Source organism: Centrocercus urophasianus, unplaced genomic scaffold, assembly GCF_019232065.1.
Source record: "Centrocercus urophasianus isolate 14NV4802_14NV808 unplaced genomic scaffold, USGS_Curo_1.0 seq_34, whole genome shotgun sequence".
In the NCBI taxonomy this organism is placed as follows: domain Eukaryota; kingdom Metazoa; phylum Chordata; class Aves; order Galliformes; family Phasianidae; genus Centrocercus; species Centrocercus urophasianus.
In genome coordinates, this window is record NW_024884911.1 from 4988884 (window position 1) to 5009177 (window position 20294).

At 43.6% G+C, this 20294-nt stretch overlaps 1 protein-coding gene across 2 annotated transcripts in view; it reads right to left on the minus strand.

Annotated features, from left to right (window-relative positions):
• The window catches only part of DDX31 (DEAD-box helicase 31), a 42626-nt gene extending 22334 nt beyond the window's left edge, over window positions 1-20292 (minus strand). Inside the window, exons 1-16 of one of the 2 annotated variants that reach the window (XM_042830913.1) lie at window positions 20207-20292; window positions 18909-19162; window positions 18685-18760; window positions 18184-18227; window positions 17662-17732; window positions 17001-17065; window positions 16042-16086; window positions 14445-14486; window positions 12893-12957; window positions 12031-12150; window positions 11555-11661; window positions 10708-10943; window positions 10248-10421; window positions 8094-8153; window positions 2124-2174; window positions 246-385 (exon numbers count right to left, since the gene is read on the minus strand). In XM_042830913.1, the coding sequence (XP_042686847.1) occupies window positions 246-385; window positions 2124-2174; window positions 8094-8153; window positions 10248-10421; window positions 10708-10943; window positions 11555-11661; window positions 12031-12150; window positions 12893-12957; window positions 14445-14486; window positions 16042-16086; window positions 17001-17065; window positions 17662-17732; window positions 18184-18227; window positions 18685-18760; window positions 18909-19162; window positions 20207-20245 (1589 nt within the window). In that variant the 5' untranslated portion in view covers window positions 20246-20292. Of the gene's footprint in view, window positions 1-245; window positions 386-2123; window positions 2175-8093; window positions 8154-10247; window positions 10422-10707; window positions 10944-11554; window positions 11662-12030; window positions 12151-12892; window positions 12958-14444; window positions 14487-16041; window positions 16087-17000; window positions 17066-17661; window positions 17733-18183; window positions 18228-18684; window positions 18761-18908; window positions 19166-20206 lie in introns of both variants that reach the window. The other variant, XM_042830914.1, reaches the window with a different exon arrangement.
• Window positions 20293-20294: the final 2 nt, after the last annotated feature.

Genomic DNA, 20294 nt, shown 5'->3' on the forward strand with positions numbered 1-20294 from the left:
ACACACACACACACACACACACACACACACACACACACACACACACACGCCCTCATACAATCTGCCAGCCGGATGATTTTCCACACGCATCCCCCTCTCCTTTTACTAGTCTGGGGCTGGTTCTGGATCACAAGAATTAATAAATTCTTATTAAAACCTGCACGAAGCTACAGTCCCGCTGAAAGCGCCACGGAAGGTTAATTAGCAAGGATGAGCTGAAACTTTTGTTCGCGTTTCTGACTCACTTAATCTTGTGAGAAGCCAGCAAGCTGACATATTCTGCCTCCGAAGGCGCCAGGACAAGCAGGCTGTTCCCGTGACAGCCAATCCGAGCCGTCCTCCCGATCCGGTGGATGTATTCCGCAGGTGAAGCTGGAGCGTTATACTTCAAAAAGGGAACATGAGAAGGGAAGGGAGGAATTAACAGAACACAGCATGTTAATTATAAACGAGACGCTCGGTCTGCTCGTCTGAAACAAAGGGGATCTCAGCAAAACCCACCTGCTGTACCTCCCTCGGAATCAGCCTGTTTATCAAGAGCCCATTGGACTCAGCGCTGTAACCATCACTCAACCCCCTCAGCCGCAGCAGTTTTTTGACATGTGAATGTGACACATTGGCCAACTTTCAGATAATAGGACACTTTTCCCCATCTCAGTGTCTCTCTTTGCCTTTTACATTTTATTTCTATGCAGGCACATCAGGAATCTGTTTGCTTCTCCCTCTCAAAAAATAAATTCTCACTAAATCCTCCAACCAAGCAAAGCCCATCAGTACCCATACAGAGTGGGATGCCACCTGTGCCGCATTTAGGAGAAAAGCCATGCAATTAAATATGGCCAATCTAAATTTGGCTATGTTTTTGTTGTGATTAAAGCAAATCATAGGTAGTTTTTGGATAGAAGAAGCCTAAGAGAGATGTGATATTAAGTCCTTTGGGCAGCATGTGATACAGATAGCAGTCGTCTTTCCGTCTATGACTGTGAGTCCAAACTGAGATGTTGCTTAAAGGCCCCCACCCAACCCCAGTAGAGCAGTGCCTCTCATTTACTTGACTGAGAAAATGCCCAGCTATTTGCAAGATCTGATAAAGGGTGACATATTTCCCTCCCTTTAGCCTTCCCCCATTCTTTCTCCCCCTCCTTTCCTAGAAAAATGAACATGCACAGAGATACTGCTCAGAAATGAGCCCTCAGCAGTTTAACTGGAAAAAAACCAACAACCAAAGCCCACTCTAGTGTTTATACCTGTGCCCTCTGGCAAAGTTTCTACTGGCTAGAGGTGTGAGTAAGATGCTGTGAGCAATCTAATTGCTCCCTGCAGGTCCTTGCTCTTGGACACAGCTCTCAGGACAGCTGAGATTTCGCCTTCTGGACACACAGAAGTCTCCCAGGGCTCGAGGTAATTTGCACTGCGTTCTAACACTGGCAACTATATCTTTGGTAAATTATATTAATATACAGATCTGGGAATTAAAGACTTTACTTCCCCAGCCTTCTCTGACGAGCTAGCTGCTACAAAATCTTTTCATTTTTAAAAACACTAAATTCAAATCAAATTTGTTACCTGATGACGTAGAAATTAAAAGGTTGTTTCACCAATGCTTTGTGCCCTGTTCTTTATACCCACGTGTCACTTGATACATGAGAATCTCTAAATCAGTTTTCCCCAGTTCAACTAACTTTCTTTTAATTATCGATCTTTTACAAAAAATGAAATGCTTCATGCCCCCAGATTCCTCTTTGAAGTGACAGGCTGCTATTTTTAAGGTTCAATCCATCTCTCTTAGTTTCAAGGCTTTTTTTTAAAGACAATATTTCTGTAAACAGCAATGCAGCGCTGGTGTGGGTTTTTGTTTGTTTTTGAAGGAGAAATCTGAACTATACAGTTCTACTGAAAGCTGAATGCTTACAGCTAACCCAGTAAACCCAATCCAGTAAAGCCCAACCTGAAGCACTCAGATCACTGCACAGATGCAGTCAGGAATACATGGGTCTCCCACACCTGAGGCATCAGCACAAAGACAAGTCAACTGCAGAATGAGGGTCTGGACTGGAAAGGGAGTTCATTTAAGCAGGACTGCACTTAATGCACACACACACATACACACACAGCAAACCTACCTGCACAATCCACATGACTTGAGGCAGATCTAGTCCACGTGCTGCGACGTCCTTCAAAATGAACAAGGAAATTATCAAGTGAAAATGCTTCACAGACCTCAGTAATTTAAGAACTCTGCCGGGACAGTGATTATGCTGGGGAACAACTGGCTGCACAAATAGGAATTTTACGTGCCTGTTTTTGGGTGAGATGGGCTGGAGGTCACAACTAGTGAAGAGCTTTAAATATAAGGGAGACTGTTATCAGGTTAACACAATGAAAAGCATTCCACTACCATGGGCCAAAGCTTGGAGAATATAAAAACTCTTTCAGGAGAGTGGTGTTGAATTACAGTCCCTTTGCACTACATCAGAGGGTCAACTGCCTTAATGGTACCGACACCTTTGGTTCTTCTGTCTGTTTCATTGATGAAACAGGCTCACTTGAGGCATATACCACCCAAACAACAAGAGAGGCAGAATTAAAACCCTGGAAGGCAATACTGCCACTGAGCTAACTTCTGCAACTCTAAGAACTAAAACCAGGTTGCTAATGATGAAAAGGAAAACGGCCACAAAACAAGTGATTAGTGATCCTAACGATCCTAGGCCTGGAGTACAACATCCAAAAGTGCACTGATCTCCACCAAGAACTAAGAGTGTTCTAAGTGATGATATGAAGCTGAGGAGCAGAAGACTTGCAGGTCACCTGGTGCTGTGATTAAAAAAGAAAAAAAAGAAAAAAAAAGGGGCAGCAAAGAATTTGGTAGAATCTGCAGGAAGCTGAAGGACAGCCCAAGGGGAGGAGACTCCAGCCATGCTTTAGATTTTCACCAGTCTGGTTTTAATTTGGAGAAACAAAACTCAGCCCTGAAGAAAACAGTCTGAAGTGACTGACATTCACATGGTTTGATGTGCCAGCCGGTGAGAAAACCCATCAACTTGGAGAAGGGCTTGAGTGAGACCCTTTAGCTATCTGCAGACAAGTGCAGCTCAAAAATATATCCTGTCAGAGAAGAAACAGTTTAAACACTGTTCAAAATGGAGAGATAGCACAAGCGTGCTTCAATCTCCCTTCTTGATGCTCTGTTCATTAACAACGTCCTCACATACTCCTTGGATTTTACATTCACCACGCACAGTAACAGAGCAGGTGTGCAGATTTAACTCTGTTAGGTAATGTTTTGGAACATGTGTATCTTTTAGCTAGTCGCAAAATAGAATATATTAAGAATGTAAGCAGGAGCTTAATGTACTAAAAATGTGTCAGCCACCCACTGAAGTGTTTTCATGTGACTCCCACACACGTTAAAAGACGAGGAAGCTGATGTTTTGGCAGCAAAGACCTTTCCATGAGCTCTAGCCAGGCTGCTCTGTGGCTCCAAGTGCAGTAAAGGAGGAGACAGTTTCCACAGCCCCCACTCTGAAATAATATGTACTTCCACTCCAACACGCTCATTAAGAAATGACTTGTTCCCAGAGTCAGATGAACAGATGTACAAAAAGCCATTTAAAGGAGGCTGGAGAAAATAAATTAAGAGAAGTCAGGGAACAGCAGTTACTGGGATAACAAGATTATGAACTCTACAGCACAATCAGATAGGAGTGCTGATGTCTGATTTTGCTGGTTCTGCTACGTACTTCCATGCTGACAAGTCTTTGGTCTTCTCCTGCTCTGTGCTCTTTCTCACACCTAGCAGTATAGGGAAGGCTGTAGCTGAGCAGAGGGCTCTGACCTTGGGACAAGGGCAGCTTACCCGAAACATGCAGATAACCAAGCTATCCCTGTGGTCACAAGCACACAGCTCCTACACAGGGACAACAGCACAGAAAGGGACCTGCCCTCTCAACCATCAGGACCACTCCCCTCCTCTTCTACGATACCTTTTCTCAACACATCTGGCTGGGAAACCACTACTGCAGACACCATTGTTTCCAAGTACGTTTTGCCAAAGGAAGAAGAACAGTTGAAAGGTTAACCACAATCATGACGAAGAGCCAGGGACGTTTCAGGAGGAGGCTCTCTGCCATCGTCAGCCCTGCATTCGCTATTGCTTTCACAATGCCACCAACTCCATTCAGCTGTTACTGACATGTATCAGCAGCTATTCCCTTGGGGTTTAACTTGGCTTTCTTTCAGAAGTGTCTTGGGATTCACTGGTAATTGGAGTGTTTTGCAAACTCTCAAAGATTTCTCAGTATCAGTCCACCTGCGTCTCCTGTAGCTCCTTTTTCACAAAGACCCTGGTAGGCAGCAGCAGGGTAGAATTAGGATTGAAAGTTTGAGATGATTTGCCTTCCTCTGCTGAGGAAGGCATGAGCTTCTCGCTTCTCACATCTTTACAAAAACACTTTTGGGTCATTGTATCAGGAAAGAGAATACAGCTCAAACAACAATTATCCTGTTCTACTAGCACTACATTTATTTCCTACACAGAAGCACTAACCTGCTGCCAATGCTCTTTCAAGAAACCTGACAGATTTCCAATTCGCTACTTTCACTTCTTCCCCATTGTCCCAGACAGCATTATCCCTCCCATATATTTCTCACACCACCATTCCTTAATAACAGGGAAATGAAGAATATGACACCTGATTGATGACATCGCCGCTGTTTCCTCTCAATGAGCAGTGAGAGGGAGAACTGAATGCCCATCTCACAGGAGCAAGGAGAAAGAAACCACTCCAGCATAATTTTAAAGAAAACCCTGATGCCAACCAAATAATAACCTGAAGCCTTCACCACGTTCCTGCCCCAATCCCAACTGCAAGTCAAAGAATGGCACAATTTAAAAGTCCAGCCTACCTGCAGACTTGCAGAAATGCCGAAATTCCTGCTACTAACAATGCACATCAGCAGCCCGTTCTCATGGCACGACAGAGGTGTGAGGGAGAGAGAGAGGGGTTGGATGCAAGGGAACAAAGGGCAGAAACCCCATACAGAGAGCAAAGGGTACTGCTGCAGAATATCAGAAACAGCGCAGCCACAAAACTTTTGCAGTGGCCTTCGCTGCTCACAATCTAATTAGGGCAAAGGAAATTGCTAAAGTTGCTTTTGAAAGACACTCAATGGTGAGGTCTTGAAGGCCCTGAGCTTGACAATTGGCTGCCTACATGAGGCCTAGAAGTACAGATGGAAGGCAGCTTGCTCAGGTGCCAGGCTGTCAGTTGGATTAAAATGACTCATTTATTTACCAAAGAACCTCACAAAGTGCTTTAGCTAACAGGCAGAGAGGGCCTAACGGCTCTCCAAGCTGGGGAAGAAGCTCTCGCGCCTTCCCGGCCTGCCAAAAGTCATTACTGCCGAGTGTGGAAAGCCATCAGCAGGGTAGAGACCCCCGTCGGCAGGGTGACAGATTGGGCTGCGTAATCAGAGGAGGAAGGAGAGAGCACAGAAGCTGTCAGAGGCGAAAGCTCTTGGCTGGGGCCGCCAGAAAACTGGCAAGATGAGTTAGCGTGACTGAGTAAACAGCAAACAATCTCCAAATGATCTTTCCTCTCTCCCTGGAAGAGATGAACTTGTTTAAAAGGCACATCCCAAAGGAAGCCGCAAAGAACTTCAGTGAAGGAGAGAGAAATAAATCTGGATGAGACCCTCTGAGATGCACAGCCCTTCTTTATTTTCCTGTCTGCACAAAATATTTCATGGTCTGTACTAATATACATATGACATAGAGCAAATTAATAAAAGGAACAGCAGGTCCCGTTGCTTACTGGAGCGGAAAGATGGGTGGAGAACATGGCATAAGGGACAAGGGAAGGACAGTAACATTATTTGTGCAGCTCTTTCGTGAGCCAAGTTTCAAAATTTCGCAGGCACAAAACGTGGTTGTGCAGTGAAGAGAGCAGAACCACCTCACTGCAGATTTTTGCTGATATGAATAAAAGCATTTAAAAAACAAACAAACAAAAAAAGCAATGCCCTCGGAGGCAGGAGGTGATCATAGTGCCTGGCTGCCCTTTGGACATCTGCGTTGGGGAGGCACCTGTAATGTGGGACTAGTGCAAAGCCTATCTCTATATTAAGGCGTCCATATGGTCCCCATTACTGTGGTAACAGGCCACCTCCTGGTTTCAATGCATTTGTCCTCCCAACATCTCTGTAAGACAGAAGAGTGCTACTATCCCCATTTTACAGATGGGGAACTGAAGCACAGAGATTATTTTGGACTAGACATACAACTTACTGTACTTAACATGGTAACCATGTGCCAGCTGAGCCATAGTAACTGTAGCTGTCAGGATTTGCATCCCTACCTTGCAGTAAATGCAAAGTAGCTTAGACCGAAAATGAAGAAGGGTTATGATAAATGCATCACCTTACACTACTCTCTTCACTGCAACCAAAGCTAATACACATTAACTCCCATTTATGACAGGTCAGGAGCAAATGCACAACTATCAGCACTCAGTTGACATGTGGCTACCTGCCCTGTCATCACAATTCCTCGTCCACTTGTATGGAGCCTGTGGCATAGCAAGAAATCAAGCCACCAGTGTCTCAAGAAGGGAATCCCATCCACTGGGATTTCTTTAACTTTTTTTTTTTCCTCCTACCCTGCCATCAGCTGTATGTTTCCTGCCATATTTTTCCTGATACAGGCTGCACTTCCCCTCCAGATTGTCTTACCCAGGAACTGTTATCCCAATGAAAGACAGAAGAGTGTTTGCAATGGTTCTATTTTATCATTGTCTAAAACCAAACATTCAGCATCTTTGTGAACTCCTTAAACAGAAATTTCAGTAACAAAGTAAGTCCTTGAAATTTCTCAGTTACAGCTAGAGAGTGCATGAAGGATAGCACAGTTTACCTATTTAGTATACAGCATTTACCATATGCTACTTATCTTCAAAATACTTTATCTGCACCAGTGAATGATTAAGCTTGGTATGTTCCTCACCTGAGACACTTAAGTATTATCTCCAGATACAGGAAAATCAAGTAATAGTTACACTTATGAATTGCAAAGATGCATTTTGACCTTGATCAATTTGTTGTAAAGACTTCACACAGACAAGGAGCAGGTAATATATGCATCTTCACAAGTACATAATTTGGCAGTGCTAAATCAAATGCTCCTATAGACGTGGCAGTCCCACTTCATAACTGTGCACTTAAAAATAAGACAAAAATCAGCCCCCATTCTCTGAAAAAAATAAATCCTAACTAGTTTCCTTTAAGAACAATGTGCTGCAAGAACAGGAGTCACTTCAGAGCTAGAGAGGGTTTCTCAGCTCTAATTACTCCCGATCGCTGTAATTTACAAGTTTGCAGTGGGTAGAAATCGCCAAGATTCACACATTTTCAGGTCAACAGCTGCCACTATTAGAGAGCAAATCGTGCAGCCTTCTGCACCACTGCAGCAGGCTAGCTGTGGCACCGACAGGTCAGAAACGAGAAGTAGAAGGTGCCACCATAACACAAGGGTGCCAGCAAACTTCAGTAGAGGACAAGAATTTCTCCCTCAGCACCCGTGAAGGAAGCTTGAAGGGCAAACTATGGAGAGCAGCAGAGCATGTGCATTTCTAATGACATCGTTCTCTGGTAGGGCTTCCCTTCCACCCCCGCTTGTTTTTAACCTTGGGATAGCCATTAAGATGGAAAATATCACACCACATCCAATTTACCTGGCAGTTACGGGGCATGCTACAAATTAGGATTGCTCTCTATTGACTGCACACACAGGGCAAGGTTCCAGCTTCAATTGAACAGATTTTTGCAGACATACGGCCATGCAACATACTTAAAGGCTCTTGTATAAGATACAAGCTTTTTTCTGCATATGGTGCCTTACTGCAAAAGATCACACAATAGTTTGCAAAGAGGGCACCAGCCCTTATTTAACATGTGAGATGCAGAGAAAGGAGATGACCTTCCTCAAGGTCAGACAGCGAGCTGGAATTACAGTTCAGTGCCAAGTCCTCTGTCCTACCATTAGATTACCAGGCAGGCCCATTAGCATGGTGCTGCAAGGAGACTAAGATACTTACAGTGCAAAGTAAGATGCCAGTATTGGATTTTAGGAACTCCTGGAAGACCTCTGTTCTTTCCTAGAAGATTAGAACAGAAAAATGAAGAACACAGATGCACATTACAATCAACTTCAAAGCAAGTTAGCTAGAGTAACAACAACTACACCTCCTGCAACTCTATCATGTACAGCTTCAAGAGCAGTCGGACTCAAATAACAAAGTAATGGTACAGATGCGTGGCCCGGAAGGCACAATGGAGCAAATCAGATTATTAAGTCCCAAAGATGCTCAGCTGCACACGAGAACCATAGGATAAGTTTCCAAAGCAACAGGACGAGAGAAAGGAGACCTTGGACAGAATCTCCTGTGCAGGAGAAAGGAGGAAGTGGGCTCCCAGGCTTTGAGGCAGCATCCGTAGAGCTCCCTGGGCGCCCTCCCGTGGCCCCAGCAATGAGGAGGGCCCTTGCACTTCTAAGGGCCACTCCACAGGCTCCTGAAAACCAGGACTGATGACACTGGGATGGGACCCGTCTCAGCTTCACAGCTGTGTCCCCACCTCTAGTCTGTACCAACACGATTCCTGCTACTCCACTTCTAAACTGAGGTCAGTCTCCAAAGTAAGGCTGCCCACAGCCCCAGACACCACACTGCCCTGCCAGCAGTCCCACATGACATCACAGATGTATTTGCTGTCACATTAGTCAACCTCTGACGACCAGTAACTGAAGGCCTCAACAGCATTTGGTCTTCACATTTGTGAGTAACACCCATTCAGCTGCTCCTGCCCACCCCAGCTGTAAGAAACAACATTACACTCACACTTCTTTCATCTTACTTCATTTACTCTTGTCCTGTCCCTGGCTTCCAATATACCATTCCCACCTCCTTCCTGAGCCACTTTCCTCTTTCTTCCAAAATATCCTCACTCTCCATGTTCCAAGCTTTCCTCCCCGAGTTAGAGGCTAAGTGAACAACCTGCTACATTGATGCTATAGAAAGAGCTTTACACACCTGACTCCCAGCTAGACTCATTGCTCTAGGAAAGAAGGGAAACTTGGGCCTTGCTGACACGCTGAACCCTCTGCTGACAAAAATTAAAGAAGAGAGCACGCTGTATCTTGTTGACAATGACAGCAGCCGTGCTCAGCAGTACCATATGGGATCCACAATTTAGCTCCATTAATGCTCTTAATTTGAAGACATCAAGCACTAATTACACACTGGGTACTAAAAAGGCAAAACCCTTCCCCTGGTGCCAGCTACTTAGTGGTGTTCTGTTGCCTTAACAGCTGGTCAGGGTAGAGTTGGGCCAGACCAGGCCTGCTCACTCGCTCAGACAGGCAGGTTGAGGAAAGGCCAGAACGCAGGGACAGCAAAGCACATGTTTCTGGTCTCCACAGGATGGGAATGAGTGAGAAAAACAATGGCTCTTCACCTCTTGCTTCACCAGAAAAGCTCTATTCATTTACCATCTCTGCTGTGCAGCTCAGAGCGGAGCAGCAGCTCTCTCTATCACAGGCTAAGGGCAAGATCAGGGGCTGCAGTTTCAAGGGAGCTCTCTTAGTTATTGAGAAAAACACTGCAGTGACAGCTTATTTGGTGCTCTTCTCCTGGCCTCTCAGCTCCCTGCAGCAAACTCCAAATTCATCATCCAGGCACACCCTGCTAAAACCCATTTATTTTGGGGTAATCATCATTATCTTGCTATTATTCCAGCCCAGTGAAAAGAGCAGCCTGTCAAGACACTGTTCTTTAAAATCAGTGCCAAACTGCTCCATCCACATCTAATGGGGGTCAACTTATCATGTAGTAACATTTTGGGGCTTGGATGAAGTTTGCCTCTGGCATCAAAAGTCTTTTTTGACTGCATGAAAAAGCAGCATGGATACATAAATGCTTTAAGCATGCCCACTGGGAATACTGAACGGCTGCCTCAGCCTGCTGAAATAGTACCTCCTTCCTCTTCAGCTGTGCTTTTTGGATATAGCTACCAAAGTACTTTTTAGAAGTAGGACAATATCTTTATTCTCATTAGCAGATGGAAGAGTGAGGCCCCTAGAGGTGAAATGATTCTCTATCCTCTCTTCTGCCCTCCTCCCAAAAATAACCACAAAATAAATCACAGTGAATAAGGAACAAAACTGTGTATCCAGCCATTCTGATAATACTTACTTCCTGTTCCATGTTGCCATGCAGTCGTAGAAACTGTAATTGCACAGAGACAGGTGAACGTTTAGGCTGTTCAGACTCTAGCTCTCCTGAAAGGACATTAACAAGGAGCTCATAGTGGAATTCTACTTGTTCACAACTGGAGAAAAAGATGATCATCTTCTGTTGCTTTGCATACTGTAAGAAAATAAGAAAATTGCATTTAACCATTTCCTGCAGGCCTCTCCCAACTCCAAGAGCTCATTTACCTACCTGACTTCCACTTCTGTAGATACAATTACCCAGGAATGGATACATTGAGGAGTTTGAAGCCAAAGGCCAAGCCACTGAAGAAATTACCTCAGTCAGCATGAAAGCCTTAAGTTCAAAGCTTTATATGTAACCCACTCTAACCTTGACAGACCAAGAGACGTGAGAGTTGAAATGAGCAAAAGGCTACTTAACATAAATGCAAGAGTCTCACCATGCATTTCTCCAGGATAAAAGCTGCTAACGTGACAAGCCTCAATTTGCTGGGGACCATCATGAAATACTGCTTAAGCTTCTCCGGAACAGCAAAGTTTTCCTGCTCCATGCAGTTTGAGGAACTGTTGGCTTCTTTCTCTCTTTGTAATGCTGGTTTAAGACTCTTTCGGACTTCATCTGCTATGGAAATTCTGATGGGATCATTCAAACTGATATCAGCCAGCCGTGTTACTCCTGGAGCACAGGAAATGAAAAAATACATGAGGCTCAATCTGGAAGGTGATCATACAACAATGCAATTCCAGGGAAAAACAGTGAAGGGCAAGGAATTAATGCCTCAAACACTGAGAGAACGCTTGCACAGACTAAAGACCTTTCAGGTCTCAGCCAAGCATACTTGCTGTGGATTCCACAAAAGTCTCACAGGACCCTACTCCAGCCAACTGTGTTACTTTGCATTTACCAAGAGCATAAGAGTCACTAGGCACGGCTCAATTCCACCCAGCTGACTGTAAGATAAGAACAAACAACACAGCAACAGCCCTGCCCTGTCCTTTTTTTGCCTTAACTCACATGTAAGGAAAGAAATAGCATTTAAAAACAGCGCTTCCCAGGTTCATGGCTCTGGAACGTGTGTGACATATACATAAACACACTGACAGAACCTCCAGTAACAGAAAAGTGTCATAAACCCCACATAATCAATAGGCATTATTCCACTTCAGCAAAGGGCTTCTTATTGGGCTATAATTTAGTAAGTTTCAACAATGTAATTTAAGTCTCTTATTTTGCAGTTCCCTGTGAATTTCTCAGCTACAATTGCTGACCACCTGTCTGTAACCTACCTTCAGTGAGTGTGGCTGAGAGCAGGACGTTCTGACGCGTCTCCCTCTCAGCATTTAAAGCATTCAGTATCACAGTTACGTCCTTCTCAAAGCCCAGGTCCAGGATCCTACAAAAGGAACAGAAATGACAAAAGACACCGTAAGGAAGGAATGAGAAAAAAAAAAGTCTGAAGCCTACATAATCCCATTAAAAATAGCAGAAGTGTTAGAGCTGATCAGATCTTTTGCCCTTCTAGCTTTATGTCTCGTCTTTGGGTTTTGCCAAAAGAAGATGTCAGAAGACACTGAGAGAACCTCTGTAGTTGAATGACTGTGGAATAATCTGTCCAACTGGGACATTTCTTCTAATCTCAGGCATTTGCTGCTTGACTGAGGCCCTGAGCACGAACGGCTTCGTTATTTTTTTAAATGCATTATCCATGTGGTTGCAGGGGGTATTTTCATTCTTTTCTGTTTCCAAACACCTGCAAGTTTACCTGTCTGCCTCATCAATGATCAGCCACTGAGTGCGACGGAAATGAATACATTCTGTGGACTTGATGTGATCAACCAGGCGACCAGGAGTCGAAATAAGGATATTTATCCCCTTCCGTAATCTGATTAAGAAAAAGAAAAAACCCAACACACTGATCACCAGAAACTCTGGAATAGGAACCTGGAATGAGGAACTGAACCTACAGAGGAAAAATCACTGCCGCAGTAAGATGAACAGAACAGTACTTTCTTACTGATGAAAGCTGGAATTCCTTGCCAACTTTCACCTTTAATCATCACTGATATTCATAGCAGCACACTCAGTGATACAGACAAGGTGGAAAGAAATATCAGTAATATTACAGCATGCAAGCCAGGTTTTCTTTCAAATTGAGTTTTTTTTACTGTCAAGAGTAAACTTCTTTTTGTGTATGCTTATACATAGACAAATGAAAACTCCATTCTGGATTACTGGCTTACAGTTCAATTTTTGCAAAGGGAAAAGAAAGGTTTTTAACACCAGGAAATCTCTTCTCCAGAAACCAATTTCCCCCGTAACAAATACTACAGGCAGCACTTGGTGGTAAGCAAATATAAGTGTTTGTCAGAAGAGAAAAAATACTGACAAGAGAGATCATCTTCTCCGAAGGCTCATCAACACTTTAGAAATAAATCCAACTGAGGAAAGTGAATGCTTCCTGCTGACCCAGCCAACCTACCTACGTAAGATCCAAGGGGATCACAGCTAGATCCAAACTCACAACTCCCTTGCTCAGTAAGAAAAGCACTCCGAAGAAGAGCAACAGATAGAATGGCTGTAGAGCAGAAGAATCCAAAATGCAGTTTAAGAAGTTGGCTTCCTACCTGGCTTTTTCTGATTTTCTCTTTTCTCCCCCCATAAGCACTCCAGGCACAATCCAGGTAAATGGCTACAGAAAGGAAAACCAAGAACAACATAGGTTCTTCTTTATTAAGAAACAGAGTCTAACCAAAAAATTATTCTTCTTGGCAAAAAGAAAAGACAGGGCTGGCAGCAGAGCGTTCCTGATTTGATCTAACAGACCCAATCTACATGCTCTATCTCACCCACAGCTAAATATCAATGGCACCTCTAGTTCTAGGCATGTAACTTACTCCCCACATTGCCTAGGAAGATAGAAATGAAATCATCTTTGCACTACTTCCACTCACATAATAATATTTCTTTTCCTTCTCCCCATGAAGCCTAAATGTTCAAAGACAAACTATGCTGCTATTTCTTCATCTTGCCTTTAAGCAATATCCTCCTGTGGCCAAGAAAGTCTTAAGAAAGACACAAGACCTATGAAGTTTATTGGTATGTACACAGCCCTACAGGCACACAGTCACCATGCCTGCACATAAAATGTCAGTCTCATTGATACTAGCAGGAGTTTTTGCCTTTCACTTCAATGAGGCCCAGCTCTTCATCACATCCAACACTGCCCAATATTTACAGGGGAGATAATCAAAGCCCAGGACTGCCATTGCCTCGCTTGAGAAGAAATGCAGGACAGACACAGCACAGCTTGTAAGGATTGCACAAATGCGTGACTGGGAAATAAGTTTCAGTTTGCATGGGTCACTGCTTGCCAAAAATACTCCAACAAAATAGTTTTTAACAAAAAGCACTTCTTTATAAGGTTTAAAATAAGAAAGATGTCTAAGCAAGATCCATACAATGTCATCTCTGCAGCTGGCAAAGTTAGAGTGCCAAAAAGAGATCAACTGTCTGTTTTCTCCCTCAGTGATCACCCAAGAAATTACACTCTCCAGTTGTCCAGTCAGACCATGATCTCAATCTTTTGGTTTGGGTCACAATGGCAATTGATAGTGATGACATGCATGTAATCAAGCAAAAAATTAGAGGGGAAAAGGGCAGCAATCAGACTTCATCTCTGCAGATCGTCTTCAATCGCTTGAGATCATGAAAGAATGCTACTGGCCACTATTAAAAGGTGCAAATTCCACACCAAGAGACTGCTCATCATAATTTGTAACTGCTATGAAAGACTGAAGTACTTTAAACCTCACCGTGATACAAAGAAATACTAATTCCAGCATTAAAAAAAGATGTGGAAAGTCCATAATTATTTCAAGGAAAACCAAAAGATGGAGTGGGAATATGGATCAGATAAACCAGTTAGGTACCTTCTAACCACACTGTAAGACCTCTGCCTCAGTAAAAAGAGCACATCACCATTAAACGACTTCGAAAAGCCTTCTGACTCCTCCAGCTTTTCAACTGGCAAAACAACTCCTGCTCCCCTTCCGAAACACATCAGTCTCTAAGTTTCAGTAAAATGGTACATGTCATTGTAAGCATTTCCAAGATGATCAAAGGATAAAGAAAACCACACAACACAAACAAGAAAACAACGGGGAATTGCATTCTTACCTTGAGTAGCTTCTGTATTGTATCAAAAGTCTGGAGTGCAAGCTAAGGAAATCAACATGAGAAAGTGAGTTCTGAGAAAGCCTGCTAGTGGACGTTAAGTCCCTTTTAGGCTCAAAAAAAGTCTGTAAAATAATTCAGTTTCATAGATTTTCAGAGTCCTAAGCACATCCTTGATTATTACTATTTTATTTTTTTTTTTAAGAAGTTGTCTATTATTTTGCTACCTTGAATAATTCTTCTATTATATCCACAACTGTTCAAAAACCTCCCTATTTGTTCAGGACCAGAAGGCAGCTCTGAGGACTATACAGACTTCTGCTGGCCTCTGTGAACGCCCCAGGGAGAAAATAAGTTGGAGGCACAGAAGATTTTGCTCCACTGGAGGAGCAAAAAGGAAAGCTCTGCAACTTCCGGAAGAAAATCACTACAAAAAGGAAACGCAGAGCCCAGAGGTTAAAACAAGTTGTCTTCCAGCAGTCAGGAAGGGCCACATTATTCCCTCCCCTGACCACGGACTGATCACACCACTGGATCTCAGTACCTCTTCATATCCCAGTAAGCACAACACAGATGGTACGCACAAAGCTTGCAAGTCACCAAAAAATTTGGTTTAAGAAACAATTCACTGTTGGGTTTCATGTGCTGCCCAACAGACATTTGTGCCACGGCAATGAGGACGACTGAGAATGGCAGTGGTGCCACTCTCACTCACTCATGGAACACAAGTGAAAAGGGCTTAGTTGTGAGAGAGAAGTTTTTTTATATGCTCTGACTACACACATTACACACTCTTTGTCAAGCTCTCCAGAAAGGCCATTGCCTTCAACAGCAAGTAAAAATGACACAACTGCAATTACAAGTTATCTGCGTCAGTGCATTTAATGGAAGCTCTTCAAACAAACTCCTGAGCAGCTTCCTACATGCTTAGTATTCGTGGAGCATCCTAGCAAGGCAGAGAGCTTACTGCAGTAAAAATTTAAAAACAGCAAAATAGCTTCAGATCCTTATCTTCTCATGGAACCGCGATGAAATATTGCACTGCAGGTTGTATGAAATATTGTGACCCAAACTGGATGCCTGTAATCATTTCTCCACACTGAAGTTATTACTATTTCACGCACACACACAAAAAAAAAGGTTGATACCTTACTCTGAAATTGCCTTGGCACTTGCAAATCATATACATCAAACAGTTCAGTGGAGAAACCAACTGTTGATAGCCTCATCTTCAGCATTCACACATTTGAAAGAGAGGCTTTAAAAATGATGTGTTTGTATAAACCTATGCACTTGCAAAGCTAATTTCAATAGCTTTACTTGTAACCCCTGCATGAGTTAAGCAAGCTTTTCCCTCCCATGCACTGAATTAGAGTGTTCCTCCAGTCTTGCTAACTGATATCTCACTGCATGGAAAAACTTAGACATTTCTTATGACTTATTTCAGTATGGCAGCAAGCAAAATGCCAACACACATCCAGTGTTTCTTTCTGTGCAAGCAAAAGGACAAATGTTTCTTAAGATTTTTTAGGCTCCTGTGGATCCACATCTGCCCTACGTTCAAGCACTCAGCAAGACTGAAAGGAAAAGGGTCACCCACCTCTCTTGTTGGGACTAACACCAGTGCATAAGGCCCATCACTTCGCTGCAAACAGAGAAGACTGCTAAGAAGAATGCAGTGCTCATACATGTGACATTTCCACTATTAGCACTGATAGCTGACAAAGCAAATTCTCATGGGTTTTAGTACAAACTTGCACACCATGCTTTGAGGTATTCCCCTCCCCTTTTAAAAAAGTTTTAAGAAAACCACCTCTTTTTCAAATATCAATACCTCACTGCCACCTCTTCTCTGCTCTGACACCCACCTACAGTCAGACCCCACATTTTATTCCACATACTGGAATTTATTCCACTGTACCCATTTATTCCAAGGGCTGGAAAAGCATCACCCCAACTTTGTTACGGGTTGAAGGCTTTCCACAAAACACAATGCACAAATGAAGGCAGCAGCATTCTCTGGCCAACCAGGTGATCCAAAGCAAATAACAAATCTCACTTGGTGTTGAAAATTAGAAGCCTATTATTTCAATGGACATGGCAGTAACCTTTGTTTTCAGTTTTCCAAGATTCCAAACAGTTCATAGAATCATAGAATCACCAAGGTTTGGAAAAAACCTAAAAGATCACCCAGTCCAACCGTTCACCTATTCCCAATAGCTCCCACTAAACCACGTCCCTCAACACAACATCCAGCCTTCCCTCGAATGTTGTTGTCTCTCCTGCAATCCACCTGCTTCCAGCTTTACAATACGGCCCATTTAGCTGTTGCAGGATGTGAAAGCAAATGTGCAACATTTTATATATGAGAACATCCACATTTTTCTTACATCATCTGTACCTCAACAGTACAGGACAATCACATAAGTCACATCACGAATGAAAAAAGTGAGACTGCTTAATCTTTGTAACAAGAATAGGCACTGATGACTTCAAGATGACAGAATTTATTTTTTATTAATCTTAGTATCAAAACTAAGCATACTCTGTTGCACCTACCTGTATTTTGGATTTCATTCCTTGCAAAGACTGTACAAGTGGAATTCCATAGGCGAGAGTTTTACCTTCATAAAAGGAAGAAAATTGGAAGAGTATTCAAGAAAAAAAAATAAAAATAAAAAAAGGAAATTGTGGTACTCCAGAAAATAAAGGTATAATTCACCCCACTATTCTTAAGCTGAGGTCAGAACTTGGAAAAGTCTTAATTAAGTCAAATGTTTCCAGGAAGGAAGACTGGTAGATCATACGCTCAGGGATTAAATTAAAAAGGAGAGAAAGCAGAATAAATCCATCTAAATAAATACTTCCACTCAAGAAAATGTGACATCAAGACAGTTAACTGTAGAGTAAGCACATAAGTTTATTTGATGAGAGCGTGCTGCTTAGCTCCACTGGCATCCTGGACTGGCATCCCCAGCACAAGCCTTGGAACTGGCCCATGTGCAATAGCTGGCAGCTGCTCATCACCATTCAGTGCCACCACTGGGCACTGTGTCATTACAGAAGTTTGCACAGCATCTGTCTGTGCCACAGCATTCCCACCCCAGGGTTCTGAGCCTGTCACTCTCATAAGCTGTACCAGAAACATGATGCTTTGGTTCTTTTTTTCAGATCCAACTTAAAATGCCCTAGGAATGGAAACTGGCAATTAAGCACTGACCTGAACCAGTCTGAGATCTCACCAGAGCATCTTTGCCTTGCAGGAGCACAGGAATTGTTTGCTTCTGAACACTGCGTAACAAACAAAGCAGGTCAGGAAATACAGAATGCAAGAGAGCATAGAAACCTAAGGTTATAACATACAATAGCTGTTCCAAAACTGTTTACTCTTAATTCTGCACGTTCATCTCTGCTGTACAGCTACACCAGTAAAGGTGGCTTTTGAGGAAAGTCTACAGATACAAGTTAGGTATGATAAATCACAAAAACAGATGATTTTATGATTTGAGTACCAAATTAGGAGCTGGGATTCCTAGGTTTCACTTCTACCCATGACAATGAATTGCTACGTAACTTAGAAGTCATTTACTGTCCCAAAATGTGAAAGAAACAAACCCCATGGAGTGGGTCAGCTTAACAGTTGCTGCTGCCTTCACAAACCAATTATATGTAATGAAACAATCACACACGATTGGCTTTAAGAGTCAGTGAAACGTGAAGTTTTGACATGGTATTTGCTTACCTGGTCATACTACATATCTTCAGAACTGTAGTTATTGTGGCTATCTAGAGAGAGAATGAACAGCAGTAAACAGGTTTTGTTGTCAAACTGTCTTTTTTGTTACTTCCGTAGCACAAGACAAAGCGAAAACCAGAAAACACCTTCTCTGCTAGCCCAGGACAACCAAATGGAAAATTTTCAACATCCTCAAAATACTTCTAGTTCATCAGAATTACACCACTGCTGGTGCAACATGAAATACCAGATTTGTCAAAATACTGAAATTCTCAAACAGTTTTCAGTGGTTTCCACATTACAGATAGAAACAGCAAAGGGTCCTGAGTCACTGTGTGCAGGGATGTCAGGATACTGGTCAGCACACTGAGCTAAGAGACTGCAACACAATCAAAGCACTGTTGAGTCTGTCCAAGTCGCCGTGAATATAAGCACATCTCTCATCTTTCAAAAGTCACCCTCCCTTAAATAGCATGTTCTAAGGCACAAAGCCCTCACAGCACTCACCAGGTGTGGATGGAGGTCCAACTGGCTGAAAGAGTCTGTAGTGAAAACATTTTCTTGCACCTGCTGCACTGCTTTTCTGAGTTAGGGAAAACAAAGCAAAGCAAACAGTAAACAATTACACATGAGCATTTCATGTAGAAAGCAAAGACACCAAATGCCAAGCAATTGCTTTGCCAAAGCAAGGGCTAGAACTGAAGACTGAAGCACTGAAATTTGTAAGATACCTGTGAATTTCTGGGATATCAGGGTTGTTTTTAAACAGGCTGGATGTCTTAATGAAAAGTTTGCTTTTCTGGCTTTCGTTTTGGTTGGCAGTCAATTGCTTCTTAGGAAGAGATCTTCGTGATGAGCTTCCCTTTTCCCTGGTGCCAGTCTCTGCAGCACGTTTCTTGAAGTTGTTTACTGATGGCTTAGATTTACGTTTCAGAGGTGGGTTTCCATGTGGTGACAACTGGAGCTTTCTTTTCAGAGCATTACGCTGCTTTGATGTTAGCAAACAGACCAGACAGCAAGAATGCATTAATGAATGAGGACTGAGTAAATGGTACCATATCTCACTCACAGTGAACAACAGAACTATCAGCCCAAAGATTGATCCCTTCTTTTTTAAATCCTCTGCACCTTAATTAAAGAAACAAAGGTAGATTTTTATATATAGTCATAAATAAACTAGGAACTGTTTAGCTACAAAAAAATCACTCTCAAAAGCTCTGCAAACGTCCTCACATCATCAAAACAAGCTCATAGGAATTCTTTATTTCTCTTAGGAAGAAGAACCCCATCCTTCACTCCAACCCGTGCTCCTGCCAGCTTCCGAGATTTCTGAGCTCTCTTCCTTTTACAATTAGATTCTTTTCCTTACCTTCCAATCTGAAGAAAGATTTTTCCCTCCAGAAACAGCGAGGAAGGAAACTAATTTCGCTTCCTTTGTCCCTAAAGCTCTTTCGTATTCCTCAGCCCTTTCTCAATGAATATTTGACACACCTGCAGAACTCCCCAGCGAGGCAACGTCCCCACACTGCCTCGCTTCGCCCGTTCCTCTCTCTTCCCCACTTCTCCCTGTCCTCCTGTGAACCGCACCGTTCTCAAGCCCTGTTCGTCTTCTCCACTCCCTTCTTCGCGTTGTTTGGCATTAAAGAACTTCTCAGCTCAGACTCTCGGCTGTCCAAGATTTTCACAGCGACCGAATCCCAGCCGCTCGCCCAGCTCCGCAGGTCTCACACCCGGCCCCCTCGTTACCCTCGGCGCTCCCCCCACAGGGATTCACCCCCTCAGCCCCCTCGGCCTCCCCCCCTCCCCGCTCTGTGGAGGCTGACGCGCCACCAGCAGCGCCATCCTCGCTCACCCAACCCAACAAACCCCCGTCCTTCCACCCGCAGCGACTCGCGACGCTCTCATCTCGGCGTCCCCGCGGGAAATCACAGCGCTCGGAGAAGCCCCCTCAGCCCCGCGTTTTGCCGCCCCCACGCGCCCCGCGGTTCCTTTCCCAAGCGACCCCCCTCAGGGAGGAGGAGGCACCCACCCGCCCAAGGTTGAGGAGCAGCGGCCCGTCCTCCTCCATGGCGCCGAGGTAACCGCGCTCAGGCAGCGCCGGGGCAGCCGCACAACGC